At 34.3% G+C, this 27838-nt stretch overlaps 2 protein-coding genes across 2 annotated transcripts in view; one reads left to right on the top strand and one right to left on the bottom strand.

Moving 5' to 3' along the window:
* The window catches only part of NAV3 (neuron navigator 3), a 531493-nt gene that overhangs the window by 322063 nt on the left and 181592 nt on the right, over window positions 1–27838 (top strand). Inside the window, exons 5-7 of the mRNA XM_049783639.1 lie at window positions 4926–5106; window positions 21169–21237; window positions 24178–24317. Of these exons, the coding sequence (XP_049639596.1) occupies window positions 4926–5106; window positions 21169–21237; window positions 24178–24317 (390 nt within the window). The remainder of the gene's footprint in view (window positions 1–4925; window positions 5107–21168; window positions 21238–24177; window positions 24318–27838) is intronic.
* On the bottom strand, window positions 17265–17766 carry LOC126022644 (probable ribosome biogenesis protein RLP24). The gene has a single exon (XM_049783617.1). It carries the CDS (start codon window positions 17764–17766, stop codon window positions 17275–17277), a length of 492 nt encoding a protein of 163 aa, XP_049639574.1. The 3' UTR covers window positions 17265–17274.

Below are 27838 nucleotides of genomic sequence, written 5' to 3'. Positions count from 1 at the left end.
AGAAAGTATCATTGCCACCAATGACACCCATGTTTGGGAAAGATTTTTCTTAATGCAAAAAATCGAAAGTGGGAGCATGTAGCTACTAAATGCTATAAAGAAAATGGGTAATGTTTCTGAAGTAAAAATAATGTAATAAAATAATGTAATGAAATTGGTTTATACTTTAATTATTTTAATGTTTTCCTGATTTACTAATGTGGATATTACATAAGTATTTATGAGAGGAGATCAACAAAATACCTTTAATTTGTTAAGAGAGTATATATTGAGTAGTTGGAGGGATGAATATATAATGCTGAATAATAAGTAACATGAATAAAGGTAAAATGTATAATTTCTGTGTAAGCATATCCAATTGTGAAGAAATAGTCTAATCATTTTAAGTTTTAATAATTTTGTTATTAGATTTAGTAGTATCAATATTAATAACTGTATATGTAAAGACTTTAAGTCATTAAGTTTTTAATTCTATAAAAGATTATTAACATTGAATAATGGGAATAAAAGAGAAATGCACTGAACTATTTTTGTCATCTTTTTTCCTGAGCTTTTTATTTCCTCATATAAACTGTTAGAAGTTTGTAAACCTCGTACCTGAGATAAACACACCACACATTAAATAACAACAATGAAGTGATAGGGTTCAGAGTTATTGTTGAGTTACGGGGGCTTAGTCACTGACCTTGCATGCAGCTGACATAGTATATATGGTCCCCTGAGCACCATCAGTAGTGTACACTTAGCATAGAGCCAGAGTAGGTTCTGTACCCAAAATAACTAAATGCACAAAATAACAAAAGGTAAAAATACATAGTGATGTTTTTTTGTTTTTGTTTTTGTTTTTTTTTTTGTCTTTTGGGCCATACCCAGAAGTTTCTCAGGAGTTATTCCTGGCTCTGTACTCAGAAATTACTCCTAACAGGCTTTGGGGACCTATGGGGTGTGGAGGATCAAACCCAGGTCAGCTGCGTGTAAGGCAAATGCCCTACCTGCTGTGCTATAGCTCTGGTCCCAGTGATGCTTCTTTTTATCCCATCTTCCTTCTTTATATCTTATTCTATTCTTCTTCATTCCATCTGTTTAATTTTTTATTCTAGTAAAAAATGAAATCAGATACATGCTAGAAATATTTTGATTATGTGAATAATTAATGATATAACTACTTGAGAATTTTAGTTAAACATATTTTTAGGAAACTTAACCAGACTTTTCAACTATTAGAAACAATACCAACCATACTGGATTAGAAATAGTTTTATATATTAGAGTTTGAGTCCCTACTTGGTGGAGCTCAGGGTAGGTTGTGGCTTTGTGCTAAGATGTTACCACTGGTAGAGCTAGGTGACCATATGTTGTGCCTTGAATTGAACTGATACGCCAATACTTAATATTGTAGTAAGGCTACTCCTTACTACTTCTCCATCCCAAAACTTTTTTTTTTAATTCTGCTAGATCACAGTAAACACACTGTCAATAAATATTTTTTAAAGCTGAACAGAACTTTAAGCCATCTACCAAAAACCCCAAACTGACCCGTCAGGATTGTCTCTAGAAGGAGATGAACCCTGCCCAAGGTCATGAATAGGATTATATAGGTAAGGAATATAGGGAAGTTCTAGCTTTTCATGATCTTTAAAATTATTGGCTGTTGTCTAGGGGTAACTTTCTACTGCTCCCTTGAGCACTTCCTTGATAGGCTACCTGGTATAGCCAGGTAGGTTGGGGTGGTGTTAATGGAAATAGGCTTGAGGAAACCTAGCATGTGGTTTAGATCACATGGCCTTTACAAAATGGTATCCCTCTTTTGTACAGAAACCAGGACCCCACATTTTCTCCACTTCTTATTGACCTGAGTCAAATCTTTGACTCTCCTTGAGGCCCTTTGTCCTTTTCCTTACTAATGGGCACATACTGTGACCTTAGTACAAGCATCTTAATTGCACCTATGCATGCCTGAATAAAGCAGGCGAGGAAATTAATTATGCAAGGACCTACTAAGAAAATCATCAAAATTGAACAGTGGCCCAGCCAGTGGGGTAATCGGGGTGATTTTCCAGGGTGATTGAATGAACAACTGTTCATACCAGATTGCAGAATCTTTTCTTTGCTTTTCCCACTCTGCAAACTAGCCTTTACCTGCTACAGTTTCTCCAGGATGACTTGTTAGCATAGAAACAACATTGTCCCTAGAGCATGTGTAGCCCTCCTTCCTTCAGGAAGAGTAGGCTCAGTCCCCTCCTGTTCTGGGGAGAAACTTAAGCTTGGGAGGCAACTTAGTCTAACATCCTGATAGAAAAATGATATCTTCTCAGATTAGCATCCACTTGTTGGGGGAAAACGCAACTTAAACAACTGTCAGTAAATTTTATACTACACAGTTTCAATGAAACACCTTTTCCCTACAGATACTACAAATATTGGTCAATTCTAATTTTTTAAAATTATGCTAGTTTTACATAAAAAATGCTGTGGCTTCTGAAATATAATGCACATTTACCATATATACTTGAGTATAAGCTGACCCGAGTATAAGCCAACCCCCTAATTTTACCCTAAAAATTAGAAAACTTAGTGACTCTAATATAAGCTGAGGTGGAAAATGAGCAGCCACTGGTAAATTTCAAAAATAAAAATATATATCCAAAAGAATTACAACAATTGAGGAATCAGTAGGTTAAATGTTTTTCGATATTTATTGCAACAATAACTTTAAAACTTAAATGCAGTGCAGAAAACCTTAGCTTAATAGGTAATCAAGCTAAATCACAAAGGTTAAAATCCTTCAAAACTGGATTCCTCCTCTTCCTCATCTGTATGTCCAAATAGAGCTTCATCTATATCTGATGTGAGGGCATCAGCATAGACATTTTCATCATCACTGAGTTTGCAGATATCATAACTGCTATTGGTCTCATACAGAGTGCAGAATATTGTGGATTAAATAGTTCAGTGGCATACAGTCCAGTTGAGCCGCCTACCTCTTCAGCTCAGCCTTGACTTGTGGACTGAGCTGAAGCACCATCCCCTCCAGCAGACGGCAGAAAATGACTGCAGACTACATGCATTTGATTCGGTGTGCATGCACCAAATCAAATAACCTGTATGACCCAAGTATAAACCAAATTCGGCTTATACTCGAGTATATACAGGTAGTATTTTTTCTATAATAAAAATTACTTTATTTAAAATTGTCTTCACTTGAGGCCAAGTGATAGCTCAGCAATAAGACATTTGCCTTACTCGCAGCTATCTTTGGACAGACCCAGGTTCGATTCCCAGCACCCTGAGCTTCCCAGGAGCAATTCCTGAGAGCAGTCCGGAATAACTCCTGATTGCAGCTAGGTGTGGTCCCAAAACCAAAAAATAATTGTCTTCATTCACTATGGTATAATAAAACAAAGTATACATTTAATAGATAAAAATGCATAAGCCCCACTGGTGTTTCTGAATATTTAGAATAAAATGAATAAGATTATCAAGGGTATCTGTTAATTGAGTAAAAGAAAGCCTAAAATACTACCAATTAATTCTTTAATATTCCTTCTTTCTCATGCTAATACATTATCAAACATGTTTTTTGTTACTTTTCTAAAAACTTCCACTAATATTTGAACACTCACATAGAAGTAGCTTTTATCCACTGGCAGGTTTGACAAAATTAAAAAATAACAAGATGAATTAAAAATTTAAAAATGTAATACTACTCAGGGCTTTTGTTTGTTGGTTTAATTTGGTTTTGGGAGCCATTCCAGTGGAACTTAAGGCTTACTCTTGATATTGCACTCATAAATCGCTCCTGGCTGGGCCTGTGGGAACTATTTGGGATGCCAGGGATTCAACCTGGGTTGGCCATATGCAAGGCAAGCATTCTTCCCCCTGATGTTGGAATGCCAATTCCATTTAGATTTATGGAAGAACATGAATACTTTCCAATGTAGCATTATATTGCAAAGCATATAATAACTATTAAATATGTACTTATAGTATGTAACTAAACTAGTTGGTGAAAGAATGAAAAACAGAAACACATAGCCACATTTTAGATTTCTATTTCCTTTGTGTCATTTGGTGATATCATCAAAGTTTCTCAGCTGAGTAAGTTTACTGACCATCAGAGCTAACAAGAAATTTGAATATTTAAGTAATGCTTTTAATATTCAAAAATAAAATATGAAATATGGACCTTATAGGAGGATGCATTTGATTGCTAAGAGAAATATGATTATAAATTTTAATTTTATTTGCAATTTAGTTCTCTTTTTCTAACTTTTAAATCATAAGCACAAATGAAAAAATTAGACTCATGTTTGAGACGGCTTTGTGCATTTAATTTTTAAATGTTTCTATTCTATGATAGATAAAATTAAATAATGTTAGATAATGGGATAATCAATATTGATAATATAATAAGTAATAAGTAAGTTGCTTGGTTTCTGATTAAAAAGAACATTAATTGTGGCTAAATCCAGTTGTTATGAGGAAATCCACACCACCAGTACTTATAACTTTGGGCATCATCAGCATGCAAGTGACTTTCTTTCTGCAGTGTATAGTTACTGCTGTGTTGGATACAGCTGTATGTATTTGTGTTGGAAGCAGTAAGAAATAAAACAACTATAACAAATCTCAAAATAAAAATAAGCTAACCCTAAAGAAACTGTCAAAACATTTGTCCAACTCTGTCCTCTCTGGTCCCCAAGACCAGAGGTCTTTTTTTTTAAGGTCTTTGTCCCTTAACTTCCAGTGATATATATCTCCAAATATTCATCTGTCTCAGAAATTTAGATTTCACTTAATTTGTAATTGGACAATCAAGGTTCTGGCTTCACAGGTTCATTCTCAGAAAATTGCATCTAGGATTTTTGTTTTTTAAAAAAACTTATTTCACATGATCCTGTTTTTTTATTTTTCATTCAATACAGAAATAAGAAATGGAAACTTAAAAGCCATTCTAGGGCTGTTTTTCAGTTTATCCCGCTACAAACAACAGCAGCACCAGCAGCAGCAGCAATACCACCAGGCCTTGGAACTGCAACAGAGAGTCCATCAGAGCCCCCCTCAGGCAGAAGCCAGTCAAGCCAAACCCCAAGAGATGCAGTCCAGGTAAGGTTGGAAATGGGGTCTGGTGTTCAGAGCCATGTGTCTGCATGCAGATAACTGGTTCGTGAACAATATCCTCTCTGTAAGTTGAAGCCACATGTCTCTGCTGTCCTGTCAGTGTGACAGGAATATTCAACTAGTGGAAAAGAGCTTTTGAGCACCTTTTTTGGGGGAGGAGCAACAGTGAGGGTGAAATACATTTTTTCTCCCTGCAAAAACGGTGGTGGTTTATTTCAATGTGTGTGAAATGCCTTTGTTGAACTTATTGTGTTATGATACTTTCTTTTCTTCTCCAATTGTGCATTTAGATTGTGCGCTAGGATCCGAGTCTGGGGCTCCAATCGGGTTGCTTTTGAGGGATAAATAAAAATTTTAAATATATCATATACAATGAGCCAGAGCGATAACACAGCGGTAGGGCATGTGCCTTGCACACGGCCAACCCAGGATGGAAATGTGTTCGATACCCAGCATCCCAATGGGACCCTGAGCCTGCCAGGGTTGATTTCTAAGTGCAGAACCAGGAGTAACTTCTGAGTGCTGCCGGGTGTGGCCCAAAAACTCGATAAATAAATAAATAGAAAAAAATTTTAAATATCAGATACGTTAAGTCCATAAAACAGAGGTGTTTGTGTCTTTAGTTTAAAAAAAAAGCGTTCATTTGTTTTTGTTTTGTTTTGTTTTGTTTTTTGTTTTTGATGTGCAGTTGTGCGTATTTTCCTCTACACCTATGTTTGTCTTTCTTTGAGTCTGTTAATCTGGAGTAATAACAAATCTTGGCAACTTCCTTCTTTCTTCTACCTTTACTGCTTTTGCTCCTCCTGGAGTTATTTCAGTCAACTAACCCAGAGAAGAACCTGGAGGAAATGCATAGTGAGATTTACCTTGGGAGTAGTTTTATGAGATTGGAAAGGGACCTGAAGCCCTAAAAGCAGTTTATCAGCAGGACTGCTCTCACTGTGGGAGCAGAAAGGTCAAGGGTGAATTTTCTGTTCTCTGTAGACCCCCAAGCAGGTTTCTTTTAACACCTCTGAGCTATTTGTTGGCTTCTGGCTCTTTATCTGGGGGATGTCATCTTCACTTCTGAATTTGCACCCAAGGCACACAGCTTTTTCATAGCATCACCCAGATTGGCTAAATAAATCTGATTTGAGACTTTCCATATGGCCACAAAGTATAATCACTAGATGAAATGAATACATTTAATTTCGGGGGGGGCGATAATAATTATTAAGTGGTTTTAGAAATCTAGGTATATTAAATTCAGTCCGTAGAACACTGGTATAAATGAACCCACACTAGTAATTTTAAATGTAATCAATAATAAATATAGATAGCATATTGATGGTTTATTGCTGCAACTGAGTTTAAAATGTGTTTATTTTATAGTCTTCTTTTTAGCCCTGTGTAGTGCAAACACCATGAAAACAGTCATATTTTCTATATTTGATCTTTGCTCTATCCCTAGTGGTTGCTGTCGATCCTTATAAATAGTAAGGTTTTTAATGATTGTTTCTCAAATGAGAGGTATGATGAGAATTACAGAATCTATATTATAGCTGCCTCTAAATATTAGTAATATTGGGGCTGTACCTGTAAAGTCACTTTAAATTAAATTTTAATATGTTATAAAGTTAGTGACATCAGTGTGATTTTAAATGGTCTAGGTGTTGAGGAATTAGACTGTCATTCATTTAAAAATAAAAATGATCATTTCAAGGTGGCGTATAATGACAGATGATGAGGTAAATAAGGTGATTCAGATGTGTAGGATTTTGACTTTTGTCTCATTGTTCCTTATTTTCCTTCAGTCTTTTATTTTCTTATTGTAGATTTTATATTCTCTTGGCTTTCTGGATGTTATTGATTATCTTACTGTCTTTAGTGTGATGGTCTCTGCCACTTGGTCTCTTTACTGACAGTGACGTATGCATGGAGAGATAAAAAAACAAACTATCAAAAGAGTTGGAGATTTAGTACCCTAAAAATTAAATTAGTGGCATGAGTTAGATACATGAGCTATGGGATATCACTAACAGCTAAAACTATTTATAAGCTCTTTATTTTGTAATATTTTGTTTAAATGAATGAACTGACATAACCAATCTAAGTAGTTGACAATACTTGTAGTTTGCAATTAATAGAGCATAGTCTATATTTTAATATCTTTAAATTATAGACTGGAAAAAAGTATTAATGTCCTAATTAATCCTATACAAGATAGTGTCTAATAATTTCTTACTGTTGTTTTATTAATATACAAAGTAAGCAATTATTCTTGTCTGTGTAATTTATGGAATGGAAAAATAATTTTCAAGCTACATGATTTTTAATTAATTTCAAGATGAGTCTTGTTTATGTGTTTTTAATTAATGACAAACAAAGGCAAAGTTATTCCTTGATTAATAATAACCTTTATAATTTGACATGAATAATCCACTTGTACTATATGTATTAAAATAAATCTGAGGGTAGGAGTAATAAATAGTACAGCAGGTAGGGCACTTAGCTTGCATGTGATCAACCAGGGTTCAATCCCTGGTACCGTATATGCTTTCCTGAAGCTGTCAGGAATGATCCCTGAACACAGAACCAGGAGTAAGCTCTGAGCATTGCTGGGTGTGGCCCCAAAACAAACAAAAAGAATCTGAGAATCACATTCTTAATTTCTGAAGTATTTCACATAGAAACATTTGCTTTTATTTTGGTTGATAATGAATCAATCAATTTATCAATTTTCAAGGATTTTTAACATATTTAATATAAAATTTAAATTTTATTTGTAACATTATCTTTAGGAGGACTTTATTGAGTAAAGATTAAACATGTTGCATAATGTTTAAATTCTTATTTGTATTTATTTAATTGAAAAGTAAAGCATTATTTGTTCTGCTTTTCCTTAATTTTATTTCTTTCTTCAACCATTGGGTAAATGTGAAAAATGCTGATTGAAAATGGCAAAAATATTATGAATTATAATCATAGTTATTTTTTATTTTAGGGGGGGTGAATTTTTCCATTCTAGAAAGTTAAGATACAAATGAATACCAAAAGCTTCTAATTCAAGAAATTTCATTCCATAAGTAAACATGCCTGAGGCATTCAGAAAAATTCTGCTAGTCAGATTTTTTTTCTATAAATTGAGCTTTGACAAGAATTTTTATTTAAAAGCAAGTCAAAATATTCAAAACTACTAAATTTTGCACAGTTCCTATCAATAATGAGTAGAATAAATGTTCTGAGCTTCTAATTTTAGGGACTTTTAAACTGAAATAAAATCATAATGTAGAAAACAGTTATGCCCTGTTCTGGTTATATACAAGCTATTTGCATTGAGAGTATTTAAAATTTCAAAAAAATTATTTTACCTAAAACTTTATACAAATATTTCATCATACTATCAAATATTGGTGAAATTTATCAATGGATAAAAATTGATTTCTGACTCACAGAACACTTTTTTATGAAATGAAACCACCTGAGAGGAAAAAACTGAAAATGAAAAGAAGGGTAGTAAAAAATTGGAGGTCAGTAAGGTGACAAGTGTTAAAGCAAGTCAAGGTGATAAGTCTTTCTGATTAAAAGAAAGATTTGGGGAATTTGGGAGGCATGAGGTCAATTGCTCTTCTGCTTTTCATTTTTCTGAAAAAAGAAAAGATGTTCATGTTCAGTTCAGTCAACTGTCCTGAGAAAACTCAGAAGTCCATTGACAGGATCTTTGGGCACACATTCTTAGGGTGTTTGGTCTATCCAGTTTGCTCCACCCTCTTTGCCACTGAACACACCTACCTTGCCACACACACATTGCTCTTAGATTACCCTTCTCACTGAGGACGTTGGTTTTCCACTTTTCCAGAAAATGTTACTTCATTCTGAAACTGGCTGGATTATAGCTTCTCAGCCTGGGGTTATAAATCTTGCAAAGTATAAAAAAAATGTAATTGCAGATGGCAGGAATGCTCTGGCCATTCAAGCTCCAGGAGCCTGGTTCAATTCGCTGGGACTCACCCAGCCGCGTAGGGGTCTTCACACTTTTTAAACAGGGGGCCAGTTCACTGTCCCTCAGACCATTGGAGGGTCTGACTATAGTAAAAACAAAACTTATGAAAGAATTCTTATGCACACTGCATATATCTTATTTTGCAATGAAGAAACAAAACAGATACAAATACAATATGTGGCCCGCGGGCCATAGTTTGAGGACCACTATAAGACAGCTGTGGCTTGTAGAATATGCTTCAGAAAGTCAGAGGAGCAACTAAACTTGAAACTAAACAAAACAGAAAGGATATTTATGATCTTTAAAAAAAAAAAGGGCAGCAGTGTTTTTCTCCCTTCATTTGTAAAGTGAAAATTGTAGGGAAACTATGTTGAATTGACTGGTTTAGGAATTTTCTGTAGGTATTAATAAATCATGAATTTATCATTGAGCATTTGAAACGTTAAAATGTTAAATACAGAGAGGCACACATACACACTTTCTGTTCAACTTCTATTCCAGTAATTTTTAAGTTCAATGATTGCATCTACTTTTGTACACACAGAGAAAACTGCATACAGTCAGGCACACAGGGACTTAAAATTTGCTTTCCTATTGCTCTAGAATGAGTATACAAAGTTGTCTTTCCCAATACCAGGATTCTTTTCTCTGAGGTCCAACTGGTGATATTTTTTTAGGATGTGAGAGGAGTTCATAGAGTCATTTATTAATTAAATTCCTCAGTGTACTTCCCTGAGCCTATAAAAAAAAAAAAAAAACAACCCTCAAACCAGCCATTTCCATCTCCCCTGCTCCCACTTTAGAATCTTCTCACAACTTTGAATAAAATTGATGTGTCCATAGAGGAAAACTAATATATACTACCCTTCCCTCTTTTCTCATATTTCTGATTCAATCCATCCACTTCTAATTTTTATTAACTACTTAAAAATTATTTCACAATAATAATGTTCTTGTTGTTCTAGGTGTCAGCCCAAGTACTCAGACATGTATCAGTTTCTTTTTAGAGGTTTAATTATTATTAAACTAATTTATTATTTAAGTTATTATTTAAAAACTATTTTATAAAATAATCATTAATAATTAACTTTTAATTATTTATTTTTGTATTATTTAATTCTAATTATTTTATATCTAATTATTTTAATTTTTAATATTATACCAAAATATATAATTATTTAAAATACATAAAATATAATAAAATATACCTAAAAAGGCTCAAAGTGATTACATATAATGGAGGGCACTTGCCTTGCACCTCAATTTATTTCTGAGAGTCCCATATGGTCCCCTGAGCCAGCAAAGAGTGATTCTGAGTTCAGAGCCAGGAGGAATCCTGAGCATCCAAAAGTGTGGCCCCCACATATACCTAAAGAGGTAAATACATAATTCAAGGAAAATATTTCCTCAAATTATTTGAGGTGTCTCCTTTACTCGTTGCTTTTATGTAGCTAGGTGAAATGCTTTCTGTACTCATTTTGGCAGCAAAATGAGCTGACACACTTTCTGTTCTCTCTGTTCTCCATTATTAAACTCAACAAATGTTATTTTGTTTGTTTGTTTGGGGAGGTTATTTTTTGTTTGTATACATAGGATGAGTACTGGTTTCTAATTTATAATTTATTTCACCAGAGAGTAAAATAACTAACTTGACTGGAATGTGTTTCATGAGTAATGGGAGAGAGGAGTTGAAGATCTTTCAAAGAGTGTTACTTACATAGCTAAATGAAACCATGCTCTAGTTTATATTTTTTTGAATGTTAAATTAGACAGCTCATTGTTTCTCTATCAATTGGATGATATTTTTGGGACTTAGCTTTATAAAATATTGTTACTGACATATCAATACAGTCTTTCTCTAACCACTAATAATTTCCACCCCATCTCTTATCAGCACTTTTTTACTGTTAGCAATATATATAAGCTTTATATTCTATTTTACACACATACAATTCTTAGCATAAATTTATTCCAAGTCTTTTAACACTAATGAAGTGTTTACCTAATGGTTCTGAAGAGTCAATTCATATGTTTGATTCTTTCCTCTTCCACAAAATATCCTAGTGTTTACTGAAGGTCTGTACCTGTGTTTATTATAAGCAAAGGCTAGTAATGACCTTTGAGAGTAGATAAAAAATTATTCAGTCATTCTCTAAAGCGATCAGAATAAGTAACCCAAGAGAGATTCTTATGCAAGTATCTTTTTATATGATATTATTGAGTTGAATTATAGTTAAAATTTTCTCTTGCTGATTGTATATTCTATTAGTTAAATTTTTGTTTGTAAAGATTTATGATTGTATATAGCAACCAACATGGACACTTAATGTCATTTTTAATGGTTCCTTTATATTACCTACAGTTTGTAAATGAAGCTTCCCTTTCTAAACTCTTACTCAGGGGAAACAAGCTTTACCTTACTGTGTGAATTCCACTAAATTTCTCTAATTTTTTTATTTCCAAACATTATATTTTAATTCTTACTGACAGTGGCCTTGCTTTATCTATTTTGATGTTGTATTTTGATGTTGTAAACTTAGACTGTTATTATGGTTTTATCATCATGTTAGAAGCTTCTCTCAGGGAAAGTCATAATGCAGATATGAGTCTCCAAAAACATGCTTCGAATAATTTTAGACTCTGATAATTATAATTTTGTCCTAAACAAAATAAAAGCCAATTAACAGATTATTCTGTTGAATGAGATAATTAAGAAATCATAATTGTATACTATCTTTTCAAGGTAATATAAAAATATAATAGACATTTGAGCATGTTTGTAGGGTTCTGGTACCAGGTCCCCTGATGAGGCCAATGAAGGGGTCTCTTCCAACTCATGGGCTCAAGGCCAGAATTGGGAAAGAGAGGGAAGACTGTGAGCCACAGACCACTCACAGGGAAGCATTTTCAGAGCAATGGACTTCATTTATTGAAGGTAGGGACAAGGCTTTTAAGGGTAAACTTTAGGCGGGAAACAATTTGGGTAATACAGTTTAGAAATTACAGCAACGGGGCCCGGAGAGATAGCACAGCGGCGTTTGCCTTGCAAGCAGCCGATCCAGGACCAAAGGTGGTTGGTTCGAATCCCGGTGTCCCACATGGTCCCCCGTGCCTGCCAGGAGCTATTTCTGAGCAGACAGCCAGGAGTAACCCCTGAGCACTGCTGGGTGTGGACCAAAAACAAAAACAAACAAAAAAAAGAAATTACAGCAACAAGATGGTATGCGAGACAGCACTCACAAGGTACATAGCATCATTGATTTGGATGGTATGCAGAGATAGTGGTTACAGTGCCCATGACATCATTAAATCAGGAAGCATGTAAAGATAACGGTTGCAATGCTTGTGGCACTATTAGCCTAGACAGGTTGTTTGACCAGGATGACTTTCTCCTGCACTCATAACATCAGGGACACAAGTCTCTAAACAGAGACTTTCTTTTATATGGCAGGCTTTATAAGGCATGCTTGCAGAAATCTCCTTATTTCCTGGCCTCTATCCCCACATGTTAGACTGACTCTATGTTAAAATAAGTTAAAGTTAAATAAATAAATAAAAAATAATAAATTTATTTTAAATAAATAAAGTTAAAATAAGATGAGTTAAAATTTGGGGTTTGGGACACTAATGTCTAGGTAAAAAGCAATGATGAACCAATATTCTGTGACTGGGTTTTCTAATAGATCCACAAACTGCAATGAATAAACTGAAAAGTTAGTTTCTTAAGAAGTAAGGCTTGGATGTCGGAGGGGACCTGGATATTAGTGGAGAAAGTTGACACTGGTGGTGGATTTGGTGGGGACATTGTCTACCTGAAGCACTATAGCCTCAGCATCTTTGTATCATTATAAATTATAGTATCCCATTAAAATGGACTAAAAGAGAGTATGAATTGCGTTAACATCATAGAGCTGGGAATTAGGATGAGCCATTCGTGATTCATTTCTTTAAAATTACAGCAGAAGGTGGGACTTTTACAATAGTACAGCAGATAGGACACTTGCTCTACATGTGGCTGGCCCAGGTTCAGTTTTCAGCACCACATATGGTCTCACAAGAACCAGAAGTGATCCCTAACGCAGTCAGGGGTAGTTATTTCTGAGTTCCTCTGGATGTGGCCGCAACCCCAAAAAATCAATACACAACTAAATAAAATTATTATATGTGTTAATAATTGTAATGAGTATGAGAATCTTTAATTATGTTCAGTCTTGGAAATGAGTTTATGAAAGTCTGTGTGTTGCTTTGTAAAACACGCTGTACTGATGGTTTCTGAACATTTCTAGGCTTATTGGTTTGTGTGTGTGTGTGTGTGTGTGTGTGTGTATGTGTGTGTTTTTGGTGAGGGGTGATATTTGGTTGTGCTTAGGGCTTACTTCTGGTTCTAGGGATCACTTGTGGTTATGCTGAAGAGCCAAGGAATCAAGTCAAGTGCCTTACCCACTGTACTGTCTTTCTGGCCCTTTTAAGGACTTATAGGATGGATACCTTTATCAAAATTTATGTTCTTGAGTTTAGGAAACAAGAGTGATAAGTACACAGCAAGGCTTGAAGGCAAGTAAGATTTTTTTTTCAAGAAATCCTGCTTCCCAAGGTCACCAGGAAGCAAAAGACAAGAGTTAGAGTTTATGACTGTATTTTCACATTTCTGACACTCTAACACTATATACTGGGAAGTCCTACCCTATGGATTATAAAATGAAAACATAGCAACATCAAAATTGATAGGGATAAACAAAGAATATACTATCAAGAATACCAATGGCAGAAAGGCCGGGTAGAGATTAAGGAATGTAAAGTACTATGTTTTACCAAATAACTAGTATTTATAGATCCTCCCTGGGATCATAGTACAGCCAGGGATTTGATATGATTTTTTTCTTTAACTAATGCAGCATGCATTTTTACTAGAGAGCTTCTAAGTGACAGACAATTTAATCCCCATATAAACCTTACAGGAAAGTTATGATATTCCTTTGGCAGCTGAGAAGCAGGCAGATAACAGCTGAGCAAGATTTGGGGAGAGTAGACTAGCTTAGGATTCTGCTCTATGAACCGATATAACTAGACTTTTACTAGGAGAATTAGACAACACAGAAACTCTGACTAGAGAGGTAGTTGAGTAGTTGAGTGCATTGTGTATATATATGAAAACATGGGTTCAATTCTTGACACTATTTACCTACACAGACAATAAATAATGGATAATCTTTTTACAAATGCCTAAGTAGTTTTGTGTTTTCTTTCCAGGCTTAAGGTTAATTCAGATTCTTTAAAATTCCAAATTATACTATGAAGGTTTTTTTAATTTTCACACCTCATATCAAAGATTTAGTTTTTCAAAAATAAGAATCATAATTGGAGGCTGAAGAGATAGCACAGGAGTAGGGCTTTTGCCTTGCACATGGCTAACCTAGGACGGACCCAGGTTCGATTCCCAGCATGCCATATGGTCCAGCAAGCCTTCCAGGAGTGATTTCTGAGCATAGAGCCATGAGTAACCTCGAACACTGCCAAGTGTGTGCCAGAATTAAAAAAAAATCATAATCACTACATACTTAAATGTAATTTTTCCATACTGTGTATTTATAACAAAGTGGCAGTACATGGACACAATCAATAAAATAATTTTAATGATTCATGAATTAGTTGATTATATAAGTAGGTATGCTTATTAGAGTAATTGAACACAACACTAAACAAATTTGTCAGTATTTTTATCTGTCATTACCATTGAACATATTAGATGTGTGAAACCAATTACTTGTTGATTCTGAAGCCTAATACTACAAAGTGAACTTTAGCTGTTATGTGAATGTAGGGTTTCCTGATTCTGAATATCCATTTTCTCATTATTTTCAAATACTTCATTCTTTGCCAAATGAGACAATTTAGAAGTAGTGTCTTTCCCTTTTTCTCTTTCTCCTTCAGGGCTGTTACACCTCCTATTGACCGAAGTAGAAGTAAGTCTTGGTGGAAATTCTGAGTTTCTCAGTTTAGGCAAGTGTACTTTTGAACCTGAGATCAGTCTTGACAGTTATACTCAGAGAATTACTTCAGAGCTTACCAGTTTAAGGAAGATGTATCCACATCAGGAGAGAAATAGGCTCATTAAAACCCAAACCTTGTATAAATCGGAAAAAGTGCAATAAGTTCTAACAGGGTTTTTTGGTGATGGTTGTTTTATTTTTGTTTTATCTTTTTGGTAGGATCTGAAGTGTGGAACTTTTACTAGATAATTTTAGTATCATTATTATTCCTCCAAGGTAGCAAAACTTGTAGTATTAGATTAGTACTGTCTCCTAGTTCTGCTGATGTGAGTCATGGTTGGGTGCTCCTGTTTGATCACCCTCTGGTTAGCAACAAAGGTCAATGACTAGTTACTTCTTTTTTCTCACTGATTTATGGAGCTTTCTGTACAAAGTATTCATAGAACAGGGAAAGTCTGTTTCTGGCTCTTGTACATACTAGAGTTTCTGAAGCTTTGTTTGCTCTTTAGCTAGCATTTTTTCCTCCCTATTTGAAAGGGAGTTGTGTCCCAAAATGAAATTCCCATTCCCATTCCATTTTGGCATCTTCATTCTGTATATTTATCTTCTGTAATTCAATTCAGAGACTAGGGCCCAGCAGAGATATTATTTTCTTCCCTTTAATCCTTGTGTCCACAGTTTGAACTTCTCACATCCATCATTTATATCTTCCATATCTCTGCCTTGGTCTGGGCCTCACTAGACTTACCAGAACCACAGCAGTGACTTCCTATTATCTGCCCACTAAGAGTACACACATGACAGATTTTCAAATTTCCACTTACAATCAGAACAGAGTCCTGATTTCTTACCAAGTTGTGGTAGTACCTCAGGATATGATTATAACCGGTCAAAAGATAGAGTTGTAGAATGGAAGAGTAAACAACAAAAATCGAGTAAACACTAAAGAGGGTAAGTCATGAGAGTTAAAGTTTGATAGTGGCCAGTGGAGATAAAGAATAATAAAGTGTATCAGATTCAGATAGTATGTTTTGGTCTTTTTTTAAAAACTCTTTCACTTAGAAAATTTTTATAAAGAACATGAACTTAATACTTTGGTAACAATTTTTTAAGAAAAAATGTAAAAATTAAATTTTATATATTTTTTCTTTTATAAGTAAGCAACCTATAGAAATTATACAGTAAAAATACACTGTGTGTGTGTGTGTTTTAAATTTTGGGCCATGCTCAGCAGTGATCAGTGCTTTCAACTGGCTCTTTATCAGGAAGTACTCCTGGTGGTGTTCAGGGATCCATATGGGCTGCTATGGATTGAATCTATATTGGCCACATGCAAAGAAAATGCATAGTACAACAGTACTATATCTCTTGCTCAGAAATACATTTATTTTATTTTTACAAAATTTCTATAGTGAAATAAACTTTTCCTTTTAAGGAGATATATACTTAATGTTTAGAGTCTATACTTGCCCAGTGCTGGGCTCCCACTTGGAAGTGCTCATCAGATCATAGTACTCCAGCCTTTTGAGTTATATCCAGTCAAAAAATAAAATCTTTAAAATCATATTTTGATCAGAACATATTGAAAGGAAATGAAAATGAAATTTAATTTTTATTTTTATTTTTTTTGGTGGATAAATGTTGCCTGGAATTATGAACTTGGGAATATTTTGTAGCTACTACAGGGCTTGGCAGAACGTTTTGTGGCTGATTGATCAGTGACGTGTGATCATGGGCATGAAAGTGGTCAGGTTTAAAGTGCCAGATTTGCATATCTAGATGAAAATGATGCTTAAAATTGTTAAAGGTAGCATTTAGTTGAGTATTTTATATGAGAATTTATTAGAGACTAAAAGTATCTTTTACCTAAGTTTGTTTTATTGTTTGTTTTTTATAGCAACTTGAGCCATCAAGTTTTGTTAATAGTCAATACCATATCCAGATGATAGGACCATTTTATTTCTTAAATGCACTTCCTTTGCTCAAGATTTACATACCTGCCAGTGAAAGTTTAACAATAAGAACCAATCTAACACATACACTAATTTATACTTTGGTGATAGTAATGTAGATGGATCCTCAAATCTCTGATTTGAGAGAACTTATGTAAGATAACAAAACAATTATTTAGAAGTTCTAAGTTTCCAAAGGAGATTTTCAATGTTATAAGCAGTGGGATTTTTAAGAAGTATCTTCCATGTCCACATCCTGTTGCAATTCCTGTAATAGTTTTTCTTCCAGTTGTTTTCCTTTGCCTGCAACAGGGGCATGGATAAGATGGATATTTTGCTTTACTTCTTTGATGTCCTCCACTTTCTGTAGTTCTTTATTTTTCTTCAACCTGTTCATTATAAATTTAGCTTGCCGTTTCTGCTTGATCTCTTCTACTCTCTTCATTGCATCAATAGTTTTATTCCATAGCTCTCGCTGGTACTTAATAGGTTCATTTCTTTGTTTTTCAAATTCAAATGAATTATCCACTGTAAGCTCTTTACCAGCTGCTTTCCGGAAGGCTTTCATCCACCTTACTTTGCGAGGATTGCACTTTTTCTTAAAGTTTGTATGACACTTGAATTTACAGAATCTGAACAGTTTACAATCGTTCTGGACGAACATCATGCTGTGGCCGGAGTAGATGGGTCCGGAACAGAAATAACATTTTTTGATCCTCATCTTGCACCCGCGTGGGACTGGGACCGCCTGGTGCCCCATTATTTATTTTTTTGCCACACCATCAATGTTCAAGGTTTATTGGCTCTGTACTCAGGAAAAATGTAGTCCAAAAGAAACCTTAAAAATTCATATACTAACAAACCAAAGTTCAAATTCTGTTGTTCTGTTTACAGAATGCACAAATTTTACAGATGAGGTTAAGGGCCTGAAAAAATAGAACAAGTGGAAGTGGCATTTGCCTTGCTTTAGGATGACTTGGGTTCTATTCCTAGCACTTAATATGGTCCCTTGAACCCAGCAGAAGAGATTCCTGAGCCCAGAGCCAGGGTTAAGCCTTAAGCACGACTCAGCAAGAACCTAAAACCAAAATAAAATAAAATAAATTAAACTAATGAGTTTAGATTTACATCTTTTAGTCTTAGTTTTTAGTAATGAATAGACTAATTTTTGCAGGACTCTGTAAAGAATAGCTAAGAAAATAAAAATAAATGACTGTCATTAAATTAAAACATATATAAATGAATGGCTTTTGTTCTCTCCTTTAATATACTCTTGATAATTCTATTCATGAATTCCTTAACAGATGGTGATATAATGTATCATTGTTTGATAATTGTTTTATACTAGTCAATAAATATTGACCTATTATTTACTTATAACACAAACCAATCCCTTGATAGAAACTGTGAGTGTACAAATGAACATATTTCCAACCCTTGTTGATGACAATAAGATCCATTCAGTAGTCATATTATTTTTCACAGAATATATATCCATGTAAATCTCATTTGAGAAGAATCAAGACATACACCAATGGGAGACAAAACTAACTCCCAAAGGCTTGAGACATGCATAATGGAAAGTGATTTCTGAGTTGTATTTTAAAATATAAGATTCAATGTGGGAAAAAGAAGAAACATTTCTTTTAGCTGAGAAGAGCCAAAGACCCATGAGCAAGGAAGGGGACAGAGGAAGGAGACCATGGAAGCAGTGGGGAAGTTGTGCAGAAAGAATAAGATGGCGGGGCAGACATACTGAGTGTTCTGTGGACCAAATGTCAGTGCCCAGCTTCTATACTGCAAGAAAAGGGAGTCTATGCATTTTCAAAGAAATTGGCATTATTATTTCTTTCCCGAGAAAGTTCATTCTTGGGACTGTGGCAAGAATGATTGGATTTTCCTGGAAAAATAAATGGACTGACAGCCAGGCAATTAAAGAGCATTATTGGAGATTACAGGATTGAGGGCACATCCAGATAAAAGAGAGGGTAATTATGAGACAATTTCTTATTGTTCCTAGCAGAAAATGTTGGTGATGCAAAATTTCAATAGAACCATTAAATTAAAGAAGTCAAAGATAGAAGGGACCATTTGAAATAAGGACAGACTTTGGACACTTTTTGGATATCTGTTAAATACTCTAGATCCAGGGGACACTAAGTTCAGATTTGAGATTTGGGTTAAATGCTTAAAGTCTGTATCAAAAGAATAGTGGGATCCAGACTATGATTTAAAAATACTGATGGTCATAGAAACTTTAGGCTGGAGATCATTTATGGATTTATCTTAGAAAAAAAGAAGGTGTAGTCATAGGCAAAGCTGTTCCATTCATGCATCTAAGTGAGAAATAAAAAGTTATAGAAGGGTGGACAGTGTAGGCAGAATCTAAATAAGCATCAAAGCATGAACATTTGTATTTTAATATTCTATCTTGATTTGGTTTGGGGCTCACACAATTTTGCACTTAGGTCTCACTTCTAATGTAGTGCTCTGGAGACCATCTTCAGTTCTAAGAATTGAACCTGGGCCAGCTGCATGCAAGAACTGTCCAGTTACTTTGACTGACCTGTGTATTCCCATCTCACACTGGTTAAGTGCAGTAATGATCTTTAGAAAGATGCCTGAGGCCTAAGAAAATCACCCTGTATGAAAACACTTGCTTGACAGCAAAGCAAGCAAATGGGCTTCAGTAGGCCTCCAATGTCCCCTTCTCTCCCCATCCTACATGTGCCTTGTGTCCTTGGAGATCAATAATCCATGAGAATAGCATCTGGGCACATAGAATCACTATACAAAGGAACAGTTCTGACTATCTCAGGGATCAGCATCTTATAGAGCTGCTGATTCTTCCCCTGGTTTTCATACACCTTGGGTGACTCCAACCAGCTTGAAACTAAAACATAAAATTTCACTTTCTCTACAAAATATTTATTTCTTTCCAAAATGATGTCTAAATGACATTCTATTTTATTTTTAGTCATACTTTGAATTAAAAATAATTGAAAATTATTCAATACTTAGAAATTAGTATTATTTAATGTTTGAAGAATTTTTACTTTTGTGTCAATAGTTGCATAAATTATTCTTTAGAAAAATGGGTTTTGTTTTCAACTTCTTGAAGCCATCTCTTTAGGAGCAGAGGTAAATAGTAAATTATTAAGAGACTGGGAGGAGAAAAAAAGAAAAAAAGAAAAAAAAGAGACTGGGGAGAGAGTTCAGAGGTTTGGCATGTATACCTGGCAAGCCCAGGACCCCGGGTTTGAACCCTGGTACTGCTGCTCTCCAGAGAACTACTAAGTAGCTCAGTGACCCCCAGAATTGCTGGGAAACCACCCAATATTAAAAAAAAATCAGAAACAAGATTTTCAGCATTTAGCATTATAACTAATGTTTGGAATCAAAAGATCAAATTAGGGGACTTGAGTACTGATACATGGGTTAGGGCATTTTCCTTGTATACAGCAGACCCAAGTTTGATCTCCAGCACCACCCCATATGGTCTGAAGTTTATTGAGAACTCTCAGGAGTGATCTTTGATTGTAGACCCAGGAGTAAGCCCTGAACCCCACTCTGTATGGCCTCTAAATCAAATAAAGTGAAAGAACAAATTAGAGGTTTGTTTTAAAAATTATGCTCAGATCTTTCTATTTCGCTTTTATAAGTCAAACAAAAATTAAACTTCAGGATATTTGCCAACTAATTTTAATGGCTAGATTTATGTTTAATAAGATGAATGAAATAATACTACATAAAATTATCTTAGTGGATTAAAGGGTGTGGTTCAGCATCCCTGTGCATGTGTGAGGTATTCTGTGTTCTCTACCCAGCACCACCAAAATTTAAAAATCTAAATGCATTTTAAATTTTACAGACAGAATTTTTAAAGTTAAGGAAGACAACTTTGATTTTAAGGGGCACATTGCATTATTTTCTAATGCATTCATAGTCAGAGATCATGTGTTTATGTTGCATTATCATAATTTCCTAATTAAGTTGTTCTCTATACATGTTTATTCATGTTCCTATTGCATTTCATAAACTCATAGTTTTCTTGTAAGTTTGTTCTTTCTTTCCATTTTCAAAGAATCTCTTTAATTCAATTTCTCTGTTTCTCCTCATACAGTCTGGCAGCCAGATATGCAACTCAGTCTAATCACAGTGGAATTGCAACCAGTCAGAAAAAGCCTACTAGGTCAGTTAATATCTCTAATTTATTACTTATTAGTGATCATAAGGTCAATTCCCAGTGATAATTTTCTCCTATCATCCTGATTTTCCCCCTCAAATTATATCCTTCCAGATGAAAAGTTGGAAAAAACTGAATTCTTTGAAGCCAGTTACTATTTTCAATTTCGGGACAAGCATGCTTATGTTCAATCTGTTTGCATTTTGCTGTGTATTATTTAATGAGGGAGCTGAAAGTCCAGGTGACAAGCTGAGAGATAGTTAATGGCTCCTTCTTCCCAGGTCACAGACTCCAGAAGTGAGACTGGGATTGCATTTTGAGTCAGGTCTGACTTATGCCACCTATGCCGAATTTGAAATGAATCGGGAAACAGTGGCTCATTTTTATGGGGGAGTTTGTACTCTGTCAGCCTAAATTTCTTTTTATCTGTAACAGTTGTGTTTTTTTTCCATCTTTATGAAGTGGATTTTAAAGTCAGTGTGTTATAGTTAATGGCAAGACATTATGTACTTACTGTTCAAAAAATGCTAGTATATAAAAATTTGAGGAAAATATTAGAATTTTGCATAATATGAAGTGGTTGCAGGCAGGATGGTAGGATAGAAGAGCTGAGGAAAGCCACAGCACCGCCTGATTCTTGTGTAATCATCTGTGCCATCTCCCTCACTCTCTGCTGATTTACTAGTCATTGCCCTAATGACATCTCATATCATGTAATGTTTAACCACAGGACCACTTATGAAGCATTTATTTGAGGTATGTATCTTTCCCTTCCGCCTTGGTTTTATCAATCTATTAATGTTGTTAGACTACAGAATTAAAAATTATTATTTAATTTTAATAATTAAATAACTGTTGATTCTACAGTAATGAAATTATTCTGGTGAGGCAAATTAAAAGTGTTAACAGAAAATGAGAATTAATTTTATGTCAGTATATATAATGACCTCCTAAGATAGAGAGCATTTTATTATTGCTTTTTAAGACATTGCATGTAAAGTAGAGTTAAGTATTTTGATTAATTAGAAAGGCCTTTTCTCTCTTTTTATCTCCTTGGCTTCTTTTTTTATCTCTCTTTTAATACCATGGTGAGTGAGCCAGAGTTCTGGCTGCCTGTCAAGTTAGGATAATGAGAAGAGTAAATGGATCTTTAAATTTGTTTTAATTTGTTCCTCTGAAAACTAAAGATCACTGGCCTTCATGGAAGATTAAAATGCATTTTAATGCTTTCTAGAAAATAGGTCAAATTTTATTATAAGCTGGAAATGTGTGTGTGTTTGTGTGTGTGTGACAAAATTTGCTGATGCATGTGAAATTTAGAATGAATTGTCTAAACCATTACTGATGCTACAGGAATATGTCTTATGTTTATTTTTATTAGGACATTTGGCCAAATTAGTTAGTTGAATTCTTTATTCAGAGTTTAATCATCAGTACTCTAAAAATCCGGTTGCTGTGACCATTGTGTTCTGTTATTGTACTTCCAAATATTCAAGATTCCTTGGAGCAAAAGTCAAATGCTGGAATCATTAGGAAACGATTTTCCTCTGTGTATGACACACTTTTATCAAAATAACTGAAGGGAGTTTCTCAGTATGTGTATTTAGACTCCAAAGGACAAGCAACATTTAGAGACTAAGAAGCCTTCCAAAAAATAATCTTTTGTTTTTGAGATTTGATTTGTGGTTTTCTATTTAATTTCCTGATTTAGTCCTGCTACTGTTTAACAAGACTTTATATATATACATATATATATATGTATATATATGTATATGTATATATATATGAACTCTATATCCTGATAACCTCTGATGATAAAGTTGTTATATATTGATTGGACACAATAAGCATCCTTTAATTTTAAAATACGTAGAAGTACAGCAGAACATTGAGAGTTGCATGTATACTTGTAGATTGCTTTATTTCCCCTTGAAAATAGTAAGAGCAGTACACATTTAAATTCACATGGTGGCAGCAAATACTACCATAGATGCTGGTAATATTCAATGCCGTATTCTTATATATATATCACTTTTAATGTCTAGCTTGCTTTAACTGAATTTGTGATTTTCTTGTTACTAAAATATGTAATTTAGGATATTTTATATATATTTCAGTGTGGTTTAAGCATAACATTAATTAACACTAAAATATTTAAAGAAAAACTTATAACATAATAGTCCAGTGAATTAAATTCTTCACACTAATATTTGACAATAGTCAAGAATAATAGCTACATATTATAATGTCCTGTTAAGGGCTCTATATTTATAATGACATTTAATTTCCTCTTTTTGTTCTTTATACAGAGTAATTGAAGCCACTTCCATAATAGACATACATTAATTATTATTATAGTAAAGTGAATTCTAGTAACATGACTTTGTTCACTAGATTGTTTTATTAGTTGCATTAATATTAGTAATAAACATTTCCTGTTTGCAGTTTGTTCAGTAACATTATCCTTCTTGTTTCTAATGTGCAGTTTGATTTAGGATATAGCTAAGACACAAACAAATGTCCAGAATGGGAAACTAACAAAGAACAGCAATTGCATGTAACTATTTATTATCCCTACAATATCAAGTTAACTCAAGATCTTCTTGTTTTTAAAATAGTGATTACAATATATTTAAGTGGTCTTCATCTGGAATATGGTAAGAATGTGTGTTTACTTCATGGTTTCTTATTTCTCTTTGTTTATTAGAAGAGCATATGCATATAGAATACTTTGGGAGTATGTATATTAAAAAGTGAAACAAGTTATTTCTGAAATTCCTCTAAGCTTGTATGGAACTGTTTATCATATAAACTTTCATATTCTGAAAAGAGAATTGAGAACCTCATGTATTGTGATTTTCCTCTTCCCTCCTCCCTGCTCAAATCTCTTGCTCCTAGATTTTCATATCATACAATAATGATGTAATTTTCCTTATGCTATTTCAGGCTTCCAGGGCCCTCTAGGGTACCAACCGCCAGCAGCAGCAGCAAGGGCCAAGGAGCTTCCAACTTAAATAGACGAAGTCAGAGTTTCAACAGCATTGACAAAACGAAGGCTCCAAACCATGCAAATGGCAACGAGAAAGGTAAGTGTTCCCCTGTTGTGTCACTATGGCGCTCCTCTAAGGTGTGAGTCTCTTAGAGAAAAGTCAGTGTTCTCCTGTTACATCACTATGGAGCATATCTAAGATGTCTCTGAGAGAAAGTAAGCATTCATATGTGACATCACTATGGCACATGTAAGTCTCTCAGAAAAAGTTCACCATTTGCCTGTTACCTCATTATGATACATATCTAACATGTGAGTTCTCAGAGAAAGGTTCACCTGTGACATCACTATGGTGCACATTTAACATGAGTGTCTCAGAGAAAGGTCAGTGTTTGCCTATTACCTCACTATGGTACATGTCTAATATGTGAGTCTCTTAGAGAAAGGTCAGATGGCCCACATTTAATGTTTAAGTTTCTTAACTGACATGCTAAGTCATTACTTTAATCAACACTACAGCTTTTGGAGTGGAAATGTTACAAGTGAAGTATCCTGCTTTTTCTCAGTGCTCCATCCTGAATTCTAGCTTTTTAAATTGGGGATGGGGCAACTTTTCTGAAAAAACATATAGAGAAAATAAACTTATTTATTTTTAAATGATTCATTTTATACTCAAGATTAAGATTGATTTCCTAAGTAAATCCTTAGGCAGATAAATAATGCTTTCTTTGCTTGCTCTTGTTTCATGAACATTTATTATAAAATTGGTTTTTTTTTATCCTTATATCTTTTGGTAGCTTATGTGCAGAAGTGTTTTAGACAGTTAAGATTGGTACACCTAAAACTGCATAGAAGTTAGAGATATAGTACAGATGTACTTGCTTGTATGCGATTTATACTGTTTTAATCTCAAATACTACACATAGTCCCCCTTTACACCACCAGCGATGAAAAAAATAACAAAAATTAACATTATTAAAATTAGTAGTGGGGTAATAGTATAGCAGGTAGGATTTTTGCTTTGCATGTGGCCAACCCAGGTTTCATCCCTAGTACCACATATAGTCCCCCCCAAGCCCTGCCCTGAGTAATCCTTGAGCCCAGAACCAATAATAATCCCTGAGCACTACTAGGTATGACTCAAAACCAAATAAATAAAATTTAATTTAAAAATAAAATATGGAAGATCAGGAAGGTAGCACAGTAGATAGGGCATTTGCCCTGCATGCAGTTGATCCAGTGCTTTGTACCACATATGGTACCCTGAGCACCATTAGGAGTGATACCTAAGTGCAGAGCCAGGAATAAGTCCTGAGAACTGCCAGGTGACCCCTAAACCAAATAAAAAATAAAAATGAAAATATTAAATAGTCTTTGAATTATTTTCAAACAGTATTACTCAAGATTTCCTTTTTTTCTGGGGAAGAAGGTAACTCTTCCTCCATAGAAACACATTCTCCCTTGCTCTCTGGCATTTCCTAGAAAGTGACATACATGCTTCATATATGCCTCATAATTCTGAGTTATTAAACTAACTTCAACTGGTGATGAATGGATGTTTTACGTGTCAAATTTGCTGCATAACATGTCTGCAATAAATCACTAATAACAACTGTACAGAGATACAGAAATGGTTTAAATAACCTAACGTTTTGACTGGAATTTTTGTTTGTTTTGTTGGTTTTGATTTGGGGGCCACACCTGGCAGTGCTCAGACTCCTGCCATTGTGGTGGATCAAACCCATGTCAGGTTTTTGCTAGGTAACACCTTCATTCTTATAATAACCTCCTGACCTCTGTATTTGAATTTTTATGTCATAGGAGATAATGCCTTCCTAATACCTGAAAGTTTAAAATAAGGAAGATCAAGCATTCCTAATTTTCTACAGCTACTCAATCTCATGTGGGGAATAGGACAAAATGTAAAATTAGCAGTATTTGTAATAGCCACAAGGTGGAGACAGATGATACAGTTTTCTCACCATACGAAGTGACAAAAAGACCCAACTTTTATGATGAATCAACTAATACTTTTCATTCAAATTAACATTTTCACAAATTTAAAGTATGTTTATAGAGCTGGAGAGATAGCACAGCTAAGGAATCTTTCCCTGCACAAGGCTGGCCTGGGTTCCTTTCCCTGCATTCTATATAGTCCCTCAAACCTGCCAGGAGTGATTATTGAGTGCAGAGCCAGGAGTAATCCTGAGTGTGATCAAAACAAAACAAAAGCACAAGCAAAAACATAAGATTATAATTCAACATTGAATATATGAGACTCACAAATGTTGATATTAACAAATGTGATCATTAAATTAACAGCTCACCGTCAGTTCATTCTATCAGTGTTAATAAAGTAATTGTTGTCTTCCTATTTTGTATTTCTAAATATCTTAAATTATAAGCAAATAATAAGCATCCTATATGAAATAAATTATAGTTTATTCTATTCTATTGGTTATTGCTATTTGATATTCTTGAGAGCCTTTTTTGAGGTGGAGATTTATAGTTGTATTATAACCTAAAAATGATTCTGTCTGCTAACAAGCTAATTTCATCACAAACTAATTTATACATAAATTCTAGGAGAACCAAGTAGGGAAAAATTAATAAGAACATTTAGAACTTAGAGAAATAGATGAAAAATTTAGGTACTCACTTGAGTTTTTTCATTTGTATTGATATACTTTTTTCAGTTTTTAGAAATTAAAAAAATTTAAATCTACTAAATTAAGATGTTTTTCTTGAAAGATTAATCAAATGATGATGATGGTTTATGGGCATCACCCAGTAATGTTCAGTTTTTACACTAGTTTTATGTGATAACATTATTTTCATGTGATCATTTAATATTCATACATAGATATGCAATTTAATTGATTTTTATCAAGTTTTAGGTGATGAGTTATTCAACTAATTCGTTGAATAATCTCTAAATTTTCTAATAAATAATAAAAGTTCATGTGCAATCTGAACTGTTTTACTTTCCTATTAAAAACATTCTTTAGAGGTCAGAGAGATAGCATGGAGGTAGTGTGTTTGCCTTGCATGCAGAAGGATGATGGTTCGAATCCTAGAATCCCATATGGTCCCCAGCGCCTGCCAGAAGCTATATCTGAGCGTAGAGCCAGGAGTAACCCCTGAGCACTGCCGGGTGTGACCCAAAAACCACACACACACACACACACACACACACACACACACACACACAAACAACTTTAACATTGTCGTGCTAGTTGTTAGTGTAGTTATTTCCCTAATAGAGTTGAGAGAAGTAGAATGCCTGTCCCGAATACAGGCAGGGGTGGGTGAGAGGGAGGGCATTGGTGGTGAGAATGTTGCACTGATAAAGGGGGTATTCTGTTTATAATTGTAACCCATCTACAAACATGCTTGTAATCATGGTGCTTAAATGCAGATTTATATACATGAAAAAAAAGAAAAAAGAAAATGAGAAAATTAAAAATATTCTCTTGAAAATACTGTAGAATTTCACATATCTGAAGAAATTTAATTTGAACATTTGTAACTTTTCCAAAGAAATCAGTGGAGAGTTACAAACTTCATTTTAGAATAATATCTAGTATCATTTTTATAATAACACAATTCAAGATTTTA

This window comes from Suncus etruscus, chromosome 11 (assembly GCF_024139225.1).
Source record: "Suncus etruscus isolate mSunEtr1 chromosome 11, mSunEtr1.pri.cur, whole genome shotgun sequence".
NCBI lineage: Eukaryota > Metazoa > Chordata > Mammalia > Eulipotyphla > Soricidae > Suncus > Suncus etruscus.
The sequence above is the reverse complement of the archived record's forward strand: the minus strand, read 5'-3'. Positions and strand labels throughout refer to the sequence as shown.

Excerpts from the sequence above, each read along its gene's own strand:
- LOC126022644 (XM_049783617.1), bottom strand. The coding sequence starts at position 17,766 with ATGAGGATCAAAAAATGTTATTTCTGTTCCGGACCCATCTACTCCGGC.